General features: G+C 31.1%; 1 protein-coding gene and 1 pseudogene across 1 annotated transcript; both read left to right on the top strand.

Moving 5' to 3' along the window:
• The first annotated feature begins 4753 nt into the window (after window positions 1–4753).
• LOC118063106 (beta-fructofuranosidase, insoluble isoenzyme 1-like) lies at window positions 4754–8736 on the top strand. Its single transcript, XM_035077031.2, has 7 exons — window positions 4754–5044; window positions 6407–6415; window positions 6515–7371; window positions 7460–7618; window positions 7789–8033; window positions 8154–8244; window positions 8350–8736. The coding sequence occupies exons 1-7, from the start codon at window positions 4861–4863 to the stop codon at window positions 8542–8544; spliced, it is 1740 nt and encodes a 579-aa protein (XP_034932922.1). The 5' UTR covers window positions 4754–4860; the 3' UTR covers window positions 8545–8736.
• A 7102-nt stretch (window positions 8737–15838) lies between these two features.
• Window positions 15839–17362, top strand: LOC118062998 (beta-fructofuranosidase, insoluble isoenzyme 1-like; annotated as a pseudogene).
• The last annotated feature ends 432 nt before the right edge of the window (window positions 17363–17794 follow it).

Below are 17794 nucleotides of genomic sequence, written 5' to 3'. Positions count from 1 at the left end.
CTTTAATATTATTAGATTTGTTGGAAATTAATTTTATTCTTCAAGGTTATGCTTCATAATTTACTTTAATTTCCTTTATATTTTTTTATCTCAATCTCATGATCACTTAGACCATGAGTTTGATGAATTAGCCAAGATTTTCTTGGTTGTTTTTTTTTTGCATTGCTTTTTTTTTTTAATTTAATTGTCATGTCTTGTCCTTAACTACCGGGTTGTTTTAGAATTAAACTTTGTAATTCTTTCTGATTTGTTTTCTATTAGGTTATCTCATTTGCATGATTTGGTTCGTAAAGTTTAGTTTGCTTATCTGGTTTGCTAGAACTTTTTTTTATCTTTTTCATTATTATTATTTTTTCTATATTATCATTTTATATTAGATTTTTTTTGCAATTAAACTCATGTTTATCATACTCATTTAGGTTGGCATATATTGTTTTTTCTTTCTTTTTTTCAATTGATTAGTTGGAATCTCATTTAGGTTGGAATCCCATGATTCTCGCCTCTTTTTTTTTCACATTTTTGAAATATTTTTTTTAAAGGGATAAAAAAGTGTTAGGAAACATGACACAGCACGGGTCAACAGATTAGTAATCCCTATATTTACAATCCAAATAAATAGCAAAGTGAGGTTGGATCTTTGAATCTTTCAAATATCAACTCGAAGTTCAAAACCTCCCAAAGTCAGCGAGTAAACAGCAAATCCGGTCTCACCCCACTTTTAACTTTTAAATTTGGTCATCATTCTTTTAATTGTTTTTTGTTTTATTTGAGATATATTATTAAATTGATTTTGTTTTTACACTTAAAAACATTTAAAGAAGCCCTTTCGTTTTTTATTCTTTTAGATTTGGTCCCTATTTCTTTTATTAGTATTTTTTTATTTGAAATAATTTATACAAGTGAAAAAAAAAAATTCAGTCTCACCCCACTTTAACTTTTAAATTTGGTCATCATTCTTTTAATTGTTATTTGTTTTATTTGAGATATATTATTAAATTGATTTTGTTTTACAATTCCATCCTCCTTAAGTTTTCTTCCCCTAACAAATTTGGTTTTCATTCTTTTTATTACTATTTTTTTTACTATGGTAAGTTTTTAAATTTATTTTTTTATTTCATCCTTCAATATTAAATTGGCTGAAATTAGGCTTCTTGATTGAGTTTGGATCTAGAATTTTATGAGTTGCTTGTTTTAGATATTAACTTAAGTTTAGGAGGTTCATCCAGGTTTGCTTGTTTTTTTTCTTTTTAAACTCATGTTTTTTTAGTTTTATCTTTTAAAATTTATTCAATTGAAGATTGAGCTCCATTATTTTTATTTTTGATAGAATTTTTCACTAATTTTTAAAATGACATGGGTTATCTTAGTTCTTTTTTTTTTTTTTTTTTGTAGTTCTTTCTTGAATTTATTGGCAAATTGTTTAAATTGAAAAAAAAAAAAAAATTTGATTTCATTCTTTAATATTATTAGATTTGTTGGAAATTAATTTTATTCTTCAAGGTTATGCTACATAATTTTCATTAATTTCCTTTATATTTTTTTATCTCAATCTCATGATCACTTAGACCATGAGTTTGATGAATTAGCCTGGATTTTCTTGGTTGTTTTTTTTTGCATTGCTTTTTTTTTTTAATTTAATTGTCATGTCTTGTCCTTAACTACCGGGTTGTTTTAGAATTAAACGTCGTTATTCTTTCTGATTTGTTTTCTATTAGGTTATCTTATTTGCATGATTTGGTTCGTAAAGTTTAGTTTGCTTACCTAGTTTGCTAGAACTTTTTTTTATCTTTTTTATTATTATTATTATTTCAATATTATCATTTTATAATAGATTTTTTTTGCAATTAAACTCATGTTTTTTTTTTGGTCCCTATTAGATTTGGTCCCTATTTCTTTTATTAGTATTTTTTTTTATTTGAAATAATTTATACAATTGAAAAAAAAAATTCAGTATCACCACACTTTAACTTTTAAATTTGGTCTTCATTCTTTTAATTGTTATTTGTTTTATTTGAGATATATTATTAAATTGATTTTGTTTTACAATTCCATCCTCCTTAAGTTTTCTTCCCCTAACAAATTTGGTTTTCATTCTTTTTATTACTATTTGTTTTACTATGGTAAGTTTTTAAATTTATTTTTTTATTTCATCCTTCAATATTAAATTGGCTGAAATTAGGCATCTTGATTGAGTTTGGATCTAGAATTTTATGAGTTGCTTGTTTTAGATATTAACTTAAGTTTAGGAGGTTCATCCAGGTTTGCTTGTTTTTTTTCTTTTTAAACTCATGTTTTTTTAGTTTTATCTTTTAAAATTTATTCAATTGAAGATTGAGCTCTATTATTTTTATTTTTTAAAAGGACATGGGTTATCTTAGTTCTTTTTGTTTGTAGTACTTTCTTGAATTTATTGGAAAATTGTTTAAATTGATAAAAAAAAAAATTGATTTATTTCTTTAATATTATTAGATTTGTTGGAAATTAATTTTATTCTTCAAGGTTATGCTTCATAATTTACTTTAATTTCCTTTATATGTTTTTATCTCAATCTCATGATCACTTAGACCATGAGTTTGATGAATTAGCCAAGATTTTCTTGGTTGTTTTTTTTTTTTGCATTTTTTTTTTTTTTAATTTAATTGTCATGTCTTGTCCTTAACTACCGGGTTGTTTTAGAATTAAACTTCGTAATTCTTTCTGATTTGTTTTCTATTAGGTTATCTCATTTGCATGATTTGGTTCGTAAAGTTTAGTTTGCTTATCTGGTTTGCTAGAACTTTTTTTTTATCTTTTTCATTATTATTATTTTTTCAATATTATCATTTTATATTAGATGTTTTTTGCAATTAAACTCATGTTTATCATACTCATTTAGGTTGGCATATATTGTTTTTTCTTTCTTTTTTTCAATTGATTAGTTGGAATCTCATTTAGGTTGGAATCCCATGATTCTCGCCTCTTTTGTTTTTTGACATTTTTGAAATATTTTTTTTAAAGGGATAAAAAAATGTTAGGAAACATGACACAGCACGGGTCAACAGATTAGTAATCCCTATATTTACAATCCAAATAAATAGCAAAGTGAGGTTGGATCTTTGAATCTTTCAAATATCAACTCGAAGTTCAAAACCTCCCAAAGTCAGCGAGTAAACAGCAAATCCAGTCTCACCCCACTTTTAACTTTTAAATTTGGTCATCATTCTTTTAATTGTTTTTTGTTTTATTTGAGATATATTATTAAATTGATTTTGTTTTTACACTTAAAAACATTTAAAGAAGCCCTTTCGTTTTTTATTCTTTTAGATTTGGTCCCTATTTCTTTTATTAGTATTTTTTTATTTGAAATAATTTATACAAGTGAGAAAAAAAATTCAGTCTCACCCCACTTTAACTTTTAAATTTGGTCATCATTCTTTTAATTGTTATTTGTTTTATTTGAGATATATTATTAAATTGATTTTGTTTTACAATTCCATCCTCCTTAAGTTTTCTTCCCCTAACAAATTTGGATTTCATTCTTTTTATTACTATTTTTTTTACTATGGTAAGTTTTTAAATTTATTTTTTTTATTTCATCCTTCAATATTAAATTGGCTGAAATTAGGCTTCTTGATTGAGTTTGGATCTAGAATTTTATGAGTTGCTTGTTTTAGATATTAACTTAAGTTTAGGAGGTTCATCCAGGTTTGCTTGTTTTTTTTCTTTTTAAACTCATGTTTTTTTAGTTTTATCTTTTAAAATTTATTCAATTGAAGATTGAGCTCCATTATTTTTATTTTTGATAGAATTTTTCACTAATTTTTAAAATGACATGGGTTATCTTAGTTTTTTTTTTTTTTTTTGTAGTTCTTTCTTGAATTTATTGGCAAATTGTTTAAATTGATAAAAAAAAATTTGATTTCATTCTTTAATATTATTAGATTTGTTGGAAATTAATTTTATTTTTCAATTTTATTCTTCAAGGTTATGCTACATAATTTTCTTTAATTTCCTTTATATTTTTTTTTTATCTCAATCTCATGATCACTTAGACCATGAGTTTGATGAATTAGCCTGGATTTTCTTGGTTGTTTTTTTTTTTTGCATTGCTTTTTTTTTTTTTAATTTAATTATCATGTCTTGTCCTTCAATATTGGGTTATTTTAGAATTATACTTCGTAATTCTTTCTGATTTGTTTTCTATTAGGTTATCTCATTTGCATGATTTGGTTCGTAATGTTTAGTTTGCTTACCTGGTTTGCTAGAACTTTTTTTATCTTTTTTATTATTATTATTATTTCAATATTATCATTTTATATTAGATTTTTTTTTGCAATTAAACTCATGTTTATCATACTCATTTAGGTTGGCATATATTGTTTTTTTCTTTTTCTTTTTTTAATTGATTAGTTGGAATCTCATTTAGGTTGGAATCCCATGATTCTCGCCCTTTTTTTTTTGTACTTTTTTAAAATATTTTTTTTAATCGGATAAAAAATTGTTAGGAAACATGATACAGCATAGGTCACTAGATTAATAATCCCTATATTTGCAATCCAAATAAATAGCAAAGCAAGTACAGATATTTAAATATTTGAATCTTTCAAATATCAATTTAAAATTCAAAACTTTCCAAAGTCAACCAGCAAATCCACAAACTAATATTTGTAAAGGTCAGCATCATCTAGTTGGAGACTTCTTATCCTTTTCAGTCTCTAATAAGAGCCTAGAAAACCTCTATATACATCCACTCCCCAAGCACTTAAACTCTCATTCTTAGCTCTTTCGATATTATTCATTGCAAAAAAAAACTTCTTTTCTTTCTCTGTTCTCTCTCTTTGTGATACCTGGTTTTCTCTCGTGGATGATAATCAAATATCAATGATGGTTATGCCACACACTCTCCCAGTTCTTGCTCTGTTTGCTTTGCTTTTTGTGCTAAGTAACAATGGAGCCGAGGCTTCTCATAAGATTTATTCTCGGTATCAGACTCTTAGTGTTGAGAACGTGAACCAAGTCCATAGAACTGGGTATCACTTTCAGCCTCCAAGGAACTGGATCAACGGTACATGTGCATCTCCTTGTCTTTCTTTCTTTCTCCCATGCAATGCAAATAGTACTATCTATAATATATTTCTTAAAAAATATAATATAATATACGTTGCCTTTTTAATCTTCTAGGGTATGACCTTTTTGTTTTGTTTGTCTTTGATTCTTAAGGGTAGTAGGGCTCCATCTCGATTCAGTTCTTCTTCCTAAGAAGATGCTATTAATTTGACATTCTTTCTTCCTTTCTCTTTGCCTGCATCGTGCTTACATAGTCCAACTCCACAAGCGCTTGTTCTAATTATGACAGATATCACTTTAATTGTTAGTCAAGATTATTTCAAATTTACTTATTACTTTATACTCGCATATTTTGCAGCTATTAAGATGTTCTTTTTGGTCTTCAAGAATATATTGCTATCAGTCTATTTAATTCTCGTCTCCTGTTTTTCTCTTTTATATCTGTCATGTTATTGTTAATTCATTGATTATATATATAATTTCATCGAAAAATATATGGTTTTGAGGTTGGGATTCCATGTATATAATTTAATCGAAAATAGTCTTATAGTAACATATTAACCGTGGCCATAAGTTAAATTTGTACACGACAATATGCGGGTTAGTGAGGTTTTGGACAAACAGGAAAAGAGCACAAGTCTTCAGATTTTCTACACAATTAACCTTTAAAACTCCGAAAAGGTGGCACCGAAGGGTGCTTGGATGCGTGGAAGTCTTTCTTGTCCATTCAGCATCCTACAGCCGTGCAAATAGTGGGCTATCGGTGGTGCTAATCCTTACAAGGACCACTTTTTTTTTTTTTACTTTTTTCTTCTTTGCAAGTTGACGTGCTGGTTTGTGATCCTTTCCCTGTTGACATTGAGGCAGTTTCTTGGCTACTCTTTAAATAACACTAGTGCTCATATATATACTTGAAAAGGGTTGAACAGACTTCATGGTGTTGGTTTTCTCTTTAAAAATAGAAGGAAAGATTCAACAAGAACTGGTTTCGACTGGGGCATATGCTGTTAAATAATTATTATGAAGAAAAGTAGGGGATCTGGCGGGATAATCCTATATTGATCATTTCCAGGACAGATTGTGGCCAGCACAATATATATTAATAGTTTCAATGGCATCACATGAGGTTTTGATGTTTTTGTTTGTCTTGAAAAAAGGTTGTACCATTTACTTGCTGGGAACATTCCTCCCGAGCTCTGTTCAGCTATTGTGTCAAATATTTATGCATTTATTCATTTTTGAGTGAAAATTGGCTTCAACACTGATGGCTAACTTCTGTTTTCTTCTTCTTTTATCCTTTTTGGTCCATGATGCTCTTGGGTGCTGCTCAAATTGATTGGAATAAATTTATCAACAATAGATCCAAATGGTAAGCCATTCCAACAAGAACATGATCAGTTTCATGGCCTCCAGTTTTTTAATCAATCCTGATTTTGATTGTTTTATGTGTGCTGATATTTATGAGCAGCGCCTATGTACTACAAGGGGCTTTACCATCTCTTCTACCAATACAACCCCGAAGGTGCAGTGTGGGGTAACATTGTTTGGGCTCATTCCGTTTCGAAGGATTTGATCAATTGGGAATCCCTTGAGCCTGCAATCTACCCTTCTAAATGGTTTGATATTTATGGATGTTGGTCTGGTTCAGCGACGGTCCTTCCAAATGGCGAGCCTGTGATATTATACACGGGTATTGTGGATAAAAATAACAGGCAGATTCAAAACTATGCAGTACCCGCAAACTCGTCGGATCCATATCTTCGTGAATGGGTTAAGCCTAATGATAATCCGATAGTGAACCCGGATGCTAGCGTAAATGGTAGTGCATTCCGTGATCCGACCACTGCTTGGTTGGCTGATGGCCATTGGAGGATTTTGATAGGCAGCAGGAGGAAACATAGAGGGGTTGCATATTTGTACAGGAGTAAAGATTTTAAGAAATGGGTCAAGGCTAAGCATCCATTACATTCAGTTCAGGGTACAGGCATGTGGGAATGCCCAGATTTTTTCCCGGTTTCATTATCCGGCGAAAACGGGTTGGATCCTTCAGTTATGGGACAAAATGTGAAACATGTATTGAAGGTTAGCCTAGATATGACAAGATACGAGTACTATACAATGGGTACTTACAATAAGAAGAAGGACAGGTATTTTCCCGATGAGGGCTTAGTTGATGGTTGGGCTGGTCTTAGGTTAGATTATGGAAACTTTTATGCTTCTAAGACGTTCTTTGACCCAAGCACAAATAGAAGGATTTTGTGGGGTTGGGCTAATGAGTCTGATGATCCTCAGAAAGATAAGGACAAAGGGTGGGCAGGAATTCAGGTAATACTTGGTGGAATTTATCGTTACTTTTTAAAAGTCATTTTTATTGGTTAATAACATTTTATGTTTTTTTATTGCATTGTTGTAGTTGATTCCAAGGAAGGTGTGGCTAGATCCAAGTGGAAAGCAATTGCTACAGTGGCCTGTTGCAGAGTTAGAGAAATTAAGAGGGCACAATGTTCAACTGCGCAATCAAAAGCTCAACCAAGGCAATCATGTTGAAGTTAAAGTCATCACTGCTGCTCAGGTTTGTTCTCTTTCTTTTTCTTCTAAAAAAAACTAAACATTTAAGTCCAAGAAACAATTACTTAAAAAATATATCAAGTCAATATTTTTTAAGCAATTGTTTCTTACATTGAATGGTAGTGAAGTTAAGCTAAGATTTTCCTGATTAATTGCTCTTCATGTATTTTACAGGCTGATGTTGATGTAACCTTTTCTTTCCCAAGCTTGGACAAAGCTGAGCCTTTTGATCCAAAATGGGCTAAGCTTGATGCACTTGATGTATGTGATCAAAAGGGTTCTAAAGATCCTGGTGGACTTGGGCCATTCGGACTCTTGACATTAGCTTCAGAAAATCTTGAAGAATTCACTCCTATCTTCTTTAAAGTATTCAAAGCAGCAGACAAGCATAAAGTTCTCTTGTGCTCTGATGCAAGAAGGTTTGTATTATAACTTCTCTTTTCTTCTCTTCTCTTCTCTTCTCTAGACATGTGTTCTCATCCTAATTTTGGTATCAACCTCTGCTAAACATGGTCTGTATACATGGCTTCTTTAAACAGCTCTTCCTTAGGTAAAGGACTGTATAAACCATCTTTTGCTGGATTTGTTGATGTTGATTTGACCGGCAAGAAACTTTCGCTCAGAAGTTTGGTATGGTCCTTTCATTATCTGAGTCTGAAACAATAGTTGCTCTTGCTATGTTCTCATTTACTTAACTATCTTAACATACTTTTGGTTATTGCTCTTTCTTTCCAGATTGATCACTCTGTTGTAGAGAGTTTTGGAGCTGGAGGAAGAATTGCCATCTCATCTAGGGTTTATCCAACTATTGCAGTCTCTGAAAAGGCTCACTTGTATGTGTTCAACAATGGCAGCGAGACCATCACAGTGGAGAATCTTAATGCTTGGAGCATGAACACACCTGTCATGAATGTTCCTATAAAGAGTTGAAGGGGGGGAAGAATACACTCAATGAATAATAATAATAACAAGGAAATGAGCTAAGAAACACTAATTGTTATTTTGGGTACGTAGGATAGTTATTTGAAAACTACGATGTTGGGACTATGTAGTAACACTGCAAAAAACAATTCAATCCTACCTGTTCCTATGCAATTCTCTTCTCATGTATATAAATAATATTTCTTTTTTCTTCACAATCAATTTTTAATTAATATTTTCTTTGATATTTCTTGAACAAACATTTTTTTATGACGACAACTTATACTTTCTCAAGGATCCTTTCTTGTATTATGTTAGATATTTAAAAAAAAAACACTAATCATTATTTTGAGTATGATAGTTATTTGAACAATGCAGCGTTGGGACTAACTGCAAAAAATAACTCAATCCTACTTGTTCCTATGTAATTTTCATGTGTATAAATAATATTCATTTTTATTTTTCTTTGTAATCAATCTTTTTTTTATTTCTGATTAATATTTTCTTAGATATTTCTTGAAAAAATATAATATCTTGTAGAAGTATTTACTAATAATTTTTTAGATAACCTATACTTGCTCAAGAATCCTTTCATATATTATATTAGATATTAAAAAACAGCTAGTTCAAGACTTAAAGGAATATTGAAAAAAACAATTACTAAATGGAAGAAAATTGAATAAATGGAAAGGAAAAAACAAAGAATGAGTTCCATTTTCACTTTCAAAAAAACTATATCTGGAGTTATAGAACTTCAATTCAATCGAGATCAGTCTCGTTGGAAAGCTAAGACATAAGGCTACAAGTTTTCTGAGGAAAGAAGAACCCATTTTTGCCTCTAAGACAGTCAAAATTGCTCATCATTTGGATTGTTACTATCTCGTTTTTTGAACTGTTACTATTTGACCTCTCCTCATATTTTTAACTATCTTTGGAGTTATAAAAATCAAATCTATAATTTAACATCCAGACATCAATTTATACTTGACTTTAAAACAACTCATAAGACCATGTTTAGAATACTTTACCTGGTACAAATCAAGGTCTCAATCCCACTTTTTCTTTCTAATGATAGGCGACCCTCCCCTCTTCTCTTCTTGTTCAATTTTTTTTCTTGTTAATCCATTGCCCTCTAGTGTTTACTTTACCTGTAACCCTTAATCTTGGATGAGTTCTTGAAATTTTGGTGTTTCTCTCTTAATTTGTAAAAATAGGTATAGAAAATCCCCATTTTCTTTCTTCAAGATAGTTTCAGATTTGTTTTTTTTTTGTAAGAAAATGAGTATTTATGCTCTATAATTATTCTTATTTGCATTTAGGCCCCATTTTCTTTAAGTGTATTCATTTTCCCCCCACTTCCTTTTAGTTTCGTTTATTTTCTTTAATTTAATCCACCCTTGATTTTCTTGGGATTTACATTCTCCCCTCCTAATAAAAAAAAATTCATCCTCAAAATTCAAGTTATGTACCTATGTCGGAGAATAAGTGCGAAAACTTCTCCTTCATCTCAGATTCTCTTTCCCATGTTTCTTCTTCTATTCAAGAGCTTCTCCATAATACTCTCACTAAGAGAACTCTCTTATTCCTTAACAACTTCTCATCTCAATCTAAGATCTTGACAGGTTTAGTTTTCATGGTTAGATCCCTTTTTATCTTCATAGGAACCTGTGGCAATATCCGTGAGGGGTCTCTCTTGCCCTTTCGCAGCAATGACACATGGAACACATTATGAATCTTATCCAAATATACATGCAATTATAATGAAAGTATTTTTCATTTTAAAGTATTTTTAAATTAATTTTACTTGATATGAGTTACTATATATTTTTTTAATTAATTTCTAACACATATCTACATAATATAGTATTTGTTAGTAATTTTCCCCCTCGTTTAAAAAACTCTAGCTCCGCTACTACCTACTCTTATCCTTGTCAATAGATCCCTGTTTGATTGTATGTTTTAACGGTCTTCTAATTATTATTTTTTATGTACTCTTAGGTGTCTCTTCTTTCTTTTCTTGCATCTTTATAACAATCACAAATTAGATTTTTGATCCTCTCCATGTGGGTTTTTTGGTTACAACTCCTCTCACCTTGGTTATCGATGTCTTGACATTGCATCTCAACACATTTATATCTCTCTTGTCATGTCCGTTTTCATGAACATGTGTTTCCGTTTGATAATTCTAAATAAATTGCAAAGGTTTCAACTACTAACTCCATCCAACCCGCCACTTCCCTCTTTCCAAATCTGCTCCATTCCCCATTATCTCACATCGCTGCAACCCCATACCATCCCTCCTTGTTGCTAAAGGCTTTACCCAGCAAGAAGGCATTGACTATTCTAAAACTTTCAGTCCGGTTATTAAACAGTCCACCATCATATTAGTCTTCTTCATTGTGGTTTTGCGCAATTGAAAGATTCATCAACTTGATATTCATAATGCATTTCTCAATGGTGTTCTTACTGAAGAGGTCTACATGAAACAACCTCCAGTTTTTGTTGACTCCATTCTTCCATCTCATGTGTGTAGATTGCACAAGTCGTTGTATGGTTTAAAACAAGCATCGCGGGTATGGTACACTTGTCTGAGTGATTTTTTACTCTCCATTGGTTTTCATGCCTCCAAGGTTAACACCTCCTTGTTTATCTTATCTGATGGTACTAATATCTTTTATCTTTTGGTGTATGTTGATGATGTTTTGCTTACGGGTAGCAATTCTGCTATGCTCTATTTTCTAATACAGTTACTGAGCTCTGAATTCAAGCTTCGAGACTTAGGCGTAATTCATTACTTTCTGGATATTGAAGTTCAGTCTACAGGTATGGGTTGTGTGACCATAAATATATTCTTGACATCCTCACTCGAGCTGGTATGACTTCCTGCAAACCTGTTGATACTCCAATCTCTCTTTCGAAAGTTATTATACTGCCAGATAATCTATTATTTGATCCTACATGGTTTCATCAAATCGTGAGTGCTCTTCAGTACCTTACCTTCACTTACCCAAATATCTGTTTAGCTGTCAATAGAGTTTGTCAGTTTATACATGCTCCTATAAATTCTCATTGGGCCGTTGTTAAACATATTATACGCTACCTTAAGGTACAACATCTTATGGTTTCCATATCACTCAAGGCTCTTCCTTTTCTTTATAGGGTTTTACATATGCAGATTGGGCTGGTAGTATTGATGATTGCAATCTACGGGTGGTTACCTTATCTTCTTTGGTCAGACGCCAATCTCATGGAAATCTGGCAAACAATGCATAGTTGCTCGCTCCTCTACTGAAGTTGAATATAAAGCGTTAGCAGACGGTACTGCTGAGGTCATTTGACTTCAATATTTGTTAACAGATATGCAGGCTCCCTTTGTCTCTGTTCCTAACATTTGGTGTGATAACCTTGGCGCCACCTATCTCTTAGCGAATTCTATTTTCAATGTTCGTACTAAACATATTAAGGTGGATTATCACTTTGTACAGGACTAAGTTGCAAAGAAAGAAATTCATATTCATTTTATCTCCTCTTAGGATTAACTTGCAAATGTCTTCACTAAGTAACTATCTGTTGCTTCTTTTACTGTTTTTCGTTACAAGCTTCGAGTCGATCCTCCACCCTCGGATTGAGGGGGCATATTATAGAATGTATAGGAATTAATGTAGGATTATTCCAATGTTGTGATTCCTACAGTTACTGCCGTATACTGCCACATATATATAAATAGGAAAGGTTGACTAAGACATAACTTAAGTCATTCTAATACTCTCAACTCACAAAATCCTGATAACTCTTTTATTTTAAAACTTTTTTAAGAGTTACAATTCTTTAACTCCCTAACATCTATTTTATTTTTCTAACTATTGTAAAAGCTCTTTAATTTTCTAATTTATTTTTTGCATAGCTGTTACATGTTAGCAACCTATATATACCAAGCACTCTTATAGCAAAAATGTGCTGAAAAAAACCATTATATTATTTTTATGTTTGCAGGGCTTGCTGGTATTTTCTTTTGATCTTATCTAATTGGTTTTTAGAAGAAAACTTGTTGAGTTCTAGAAAATAACCTTGTGTTGAAATATTATTTTTTGAAATAATATCTGCCTCAAGTTATATTTTATTTATGTTTTATATTGTACTTTCTCGCAACAAATTCTTGTTTCATTGTTGTAGTTAAAGCAGTAAACGTCGGTAGAGCTCCTATTTTGGTTCTATTCTCTACTTTGATTGGTTCTATTTTTATATATGCATTTACGACGAGAGAATTAGAGAGAGGTTGCAGAATCATTTTTGTATCTTTGATTGGTGTTACTTTCATATATATATATATATGCATGCTGTCTTTGCTAGAAGATTCGAAAATGATGTTGCAACAATGCTTTTCTTTCATCTACTTTTTTTTTCCTTTTATTTTATTGTGTTCTGTTGTGTTTTTACTATAGATTGTAATAGTGCGTGTGCAATTTTGGCTGCGGGGCTGTTGGTTGGATGGGTGATTAGGAAGGGTATTTCGAGTTTTTTCATGGGAGCGTGTTTTGAGACCCCTTTTCTTTATGTTAGTGCTCAGGGACGTGGATGAATAGCCACTGAGGTTTGTTCTCTCTCTTCCTTTTTTCTTACGGAGGCAAAATGATGCTGGTTTTTAATGAAGCTTCCTACTGAGAGAGGTTTTAGGGGTAAACATGGCATGCTGTCATCTCAAGAATTAGGAACTTTTGTAAATCTTGGTGTTGTGCTTAATATTATCACCGTGACTAGTCATGAATCTGAGAAGTTCTCTTTCAATTTATTTGGTTGGAGTGGAAAGAATGTGGAATGCTTGCTGCGTGTGAGTTTGAAAAATGGACAGAAAGGGTGCAGTCTCCAGCTTGCAAGCCAAGAGACCATCAGAGCAGAACGCTCTGAGAAGATTGAAAGCATTGGCTTATATAGAAAAGCAGACCTGGAATCCTCTTTCTAGAATTACATTTTCTCGTAAAAAATGGAGAAAACTTATTTGGGAGCAGAATAAAGAGGCACACCAGTGTCTACTCTAGATCTGCAATTTTTTTGATATCATAACATTACATCTCTTCAGTTTCTCGGGGGCCTCCATCACCTCTACTTAGTTTCAGTACATTAAAAAATTGTTAGAAGATGAGTGATTACAATTGACAAACTACAAAATTCAGCTCTCGTATGTCTATAACAAGTGTCCATACCGACTTGCCATTTTCTCTTTCAGTTCAAGTTGCCTTCAAATATTGTCTTTGTTTTAGTTTCTTTTGCTGGAGATCGTTGTTTTCCATGGAAGAAAAGGTGTTTTCTATGCTCTGGCATGTTTCTTTTTCTCCACGTGTAATGAAGGATGGCTCTAGGCTAACATTTGCTGAAACCTATGAACATTTTTCAATAACACGTACATGAGGGCTCTATATCCAGCCATAATAGAAAACTCCATGAAGCGTTTAAAAAGGATTCTGTGCAGGGGGTGAATGCTCTTGAATCTGATGGAATTAATTAATAAATCCTGTAGTGGGAAATTGATAATGAATACTACAAAGCTCTTAACTGGATTTGCAATGTCCATGCGGCCATGCATGTCAAGAGAAATAAATGGAAAGATAGCAGCCTTCCTTTCAGCTCAGCCAATTTAATTGACTTGAATGTTACCTCTCATCATTTCGCTGATTTTTATGTGTGAATTTGCTATACCGACTCTTCTTTTTTCCATCGTAAATACTCTATGAAGATGAAAAGTCCTTATAATTATCATGATTTTATTTTACTTTTATTCAATTGACAATTTTCTTTTTATCAATTTTCTTTTTGTCAAATGAATCATAAAAGATGGTTTGGTGATTAAAAAAAAAAGATCCCAAAAAGGTATCTTATATTCTTTTTTTATTTTTCGTGTTAAAATTACCAAATATCATTTATTTTTATTAAAACTTTCTTTTATGGTTATGATAAACTATTATTCATGAAACATTTATTTTGGTTGAGAAATGTCACGGAGAAAAGGAATGTATTAATATGAAGAAGGTTTAATTAAAAAGATATTTTGTTTTTTTATCTTATTTTCAAATTGTTCATTTTTTTATATATTTGTTTTGGGTGCTTGAAGTTTGTTTGAATATACATGTCCCAGAAATCTATTTATTTAAAAAAATATATTAATATAAAAAGGAATTCTAATAATCATTACACAATTATTTGTTTTCCAGTAAGCAAAAAAATAATCTGACTCGTATATGAAATGACCAGCAATCTCGTAAGAGAGTTGGATACAATCACATTTTGTGGGGTATAATCACTTAATAAAAAAATAAAAATCTAAATGCTCCCAACACTTTTATATTAAAAAACTCTAGCACTGTCAGCATGTTTTTACAATAATTGGATTCTATAATTAATATTCTACAGGTATCGTTTCTATTTTTATAATGTTGAGCGTCATTCTCGTACTACATAATTGAACTGAGAATTAAAAATTGATCATAATTGATGCAAGATAGAGGTCAAGCTACAAGCTGAAGCAAGGTTCTGCGGACATGGTCTTAATCTGTCTCAAGTCATCCTCCTTCTTCTTTTTTTTGTTTTTACGTTGAGAAAATTATGAGACCAGAGAAAATTCAAGATAATGTCCTTCCTAGCCTATGACTAGATCAAAAATGTAATCCTAGCTAGTGAAGGTGAGATTTGCTCGCACTTATGTAATATAATACCAATCAGCAAGTGATGATTGGTTGGCTGCTGACAAAGATTATAGGAATTAATGGTGGTATTTATCGTAACTTCTTCTCTTAATTTTAGTTTGTTTTTTTAAAATATTTTTTATTTATAAAAATATTAAATTGATGTTTTTTTATGGTATGTTTTTTATAGTTTTGATGTGGTGATGTAAAAAAAAAATACCTCATTTTAATATATTTTTAAGCGAAAAATTATATTAAAAAGCCTTTTATTGTTTGGGAATGCAGTTTAACCATGTTCCCTTAAATTTTATTTTATTTTTTGGTAAAAAATTTTAGATTGTTTTGATGTGTTAATTTTAAAAATAAATTTTAAAAAATTAAAAAATGTTAACACCACTATCATAATTTCAAAAGAGAATGCACTGTCAACATCCTAAATCTAGGTAATTAACTACATGGCAAAAAAGAAATAAATACAATAAGACAATGATACCAATAGAATTTCTTTTTATTGTTATCTAAACATAAAAAACGTGTATAATATTATATTTAAAATATTTATTTTATATGTGTACTTACATTTTATAAAACTATATAAATATAATATATAATAAATTCTTTTTTCCTTCGGTGAAAACGGGTTGGATCCTTCAGTTATGGGACAAAATGTTAAACATGTATTGAAGGTTAGCCTAGATATGACAAGATACGAGTACTATACAATGGGTACTTACAATAAGAAGAAGGACAAGTATTTTCCTGATGAGGGCTTAGTTGATGGTTGGGCTGGTCTTAGGTTAGATTATGAAAACTTTTATGCTTCTAAGACGTTCTTTGACCCAAGCACAAATAGAAGGATTTTGTGGGGTTGGGCTAATGAATCTGATGCTGTTCAACAAGATACGAACAAAGGGTGGGCAGGAATTCTGGTAATACTTTGTGGAATTTATTGTTTACTTTTAAAAAGTCATTTTTATTGGTTAATAACATTTTATGTTTTCTTTATTGCATTGTTGTAGTTGATTCCTAGGAAGGTATGGCTAGATCCAAGTGGAAAGCAATTGCTGCAGTGGCCTGTTGTAGAATTGGAGAAATTAAGAGGGCACAATGTTCAACTAAGCAATCAAAAGCTTAACCAAGGTGATCATGTTCAAGTTAAAGGCATCACCGTTGCTCAGGTTTGTTTCTTTGTTTGCTTTATATTTTTCTTTTTAGAAAGAAATTGGACATTTAAGTCCAAGAAACAATTACTTAAAAAATATATCAAATCAATGTTTCTTTTTTTTTTTTTACCTTGAATGGTAGTGAAGTTAAGTTAAGATTTTGCTGATTAATTGCTCTGCATGTATTTTACAGGCTGATGTTGATGTAACCTTTTCTTTCCCAAGCTTGGACAAAGCTGAGCCTTTTGATCCAAAATGGGCTAAGCTTGATGCACTTGATGTATGTGCCCAAAAGGGTTCCAAAGCTCCTGGTGGACTTGGGCCATTCAGACTCTTGATATTAGCTTCAGAAAATCTTGAAGAATTCACTCCTATCTTCTTTAAAGTATTCAAAGCAGCAGACAAGCATAAAGTTCTCTTGTGCTCTGATGCAAGAAGGTTTGTATTATAACTTCTCTTCTCTTCTCTTCTCTAGACATGTGTTCTCATCCTAATTTTGGTATCAACCTCTACTAAACATGGTCTGTATACATGGCTTCTTTAAACAGCTCTTCCTTAGGTTAAGGACTGTATAAACCATCTTTTGCTGGATTTGTTGATATTGATTTAACCGACAAGAAACTTTCGCTCAGAAGTTTGGTATGGTCCTTTCATTATCTTAGTCTGAAACAATACTTGCTCTTGTTATGTTCTCATTTACTTAACTATCTTAACATACTTTTGGTTATTGCTCTTTCTTTCCAGATTGATCACTCTGTTGTAGAGAGTTTTGGAGCTGGAGGAAGAATTGCCATCTCATCTAGGGTTTATCCAACTATTGCAGTCTCTGAAAAGGCTCACTTGTATGTGTTCAACAATGGCAACGAGACCATCATAGTGGAGAATCTTAATGCTTGGAGTATGAACTTACTTGTGATGAATGTCCCTATAAAGGACAGAGTATGGGAGAATCCACGCAATTATAAGGAAATAATTAAGAAAATGTAGTCTTTATTTTAGGAAGGATAGTTATTTGAACATTGGGGTGTTGAGATTGTGTAGTACACCACAAAGAATAATCCAACCCTTTTTGTTCTCGTGTAATTCTCATGTATATAAATAATACTGGTTTTCTTTTTTCTTTGCAATTAATCTTTTTATTTTTTATTATTATTTTCTTACGTCTTTCTTGAACAAATATATTGTTATAAGAAATATAATATTTTATAGAAGTATTTACCAAGACAACCTAGATCCTTTCATACATTATGTTAGATAAAAAACAATCACTTCAAGGTCTTGAAGAAGTATTTAAAAAATCGCAAAATAGAAGAAATACAAATGAATGGAAAGGGAAAAAAAAAAGAATGAATTCTATTTTCACTTTAAAGATATTCTATGAAATAGACTTATTCCATACATTTTTAATTTAGATAGAAA

This window comes from Populus alba, chromosome 16 (assembly GCF_005239225.2).
Source record: "Populus alba chromosome 16, ASM523922v2, whole genome shotgun sequence".
Lineage (NCBI taxonomy): Eukaryota > Viridiplantae > Streptophyta > Magnoliopsida > Malpighiales > Salicaceae > Populus > Populus alba.
This window is presented reverse-complemented; position numbering and strand designations above follow the sequence as displayed.

Coding starts and splice junctions, on each gene's coding strand:
- LOC118063106 (XM_035077031.2), top strand. CDS start 4,861: ATGATGGTTATGCCACACACTCTCCCAGTTCTTGCTCTGTTTGCTTTG. Junction 7,372..7,459: donor AAGGGTGGGCAGGAATTCAG/GTAATACTTGGT, acceptor GCATTGTTGTAG/TTGATTCCAAGGAAGGTGTG. Junction 8,245..8,349: donor AACTTTCGCTCAGAAGTTTG/GTATGGTCCTTT, acceptor CTTTCTTTCCAG/ATTGATCACTCTGTTGTAGA.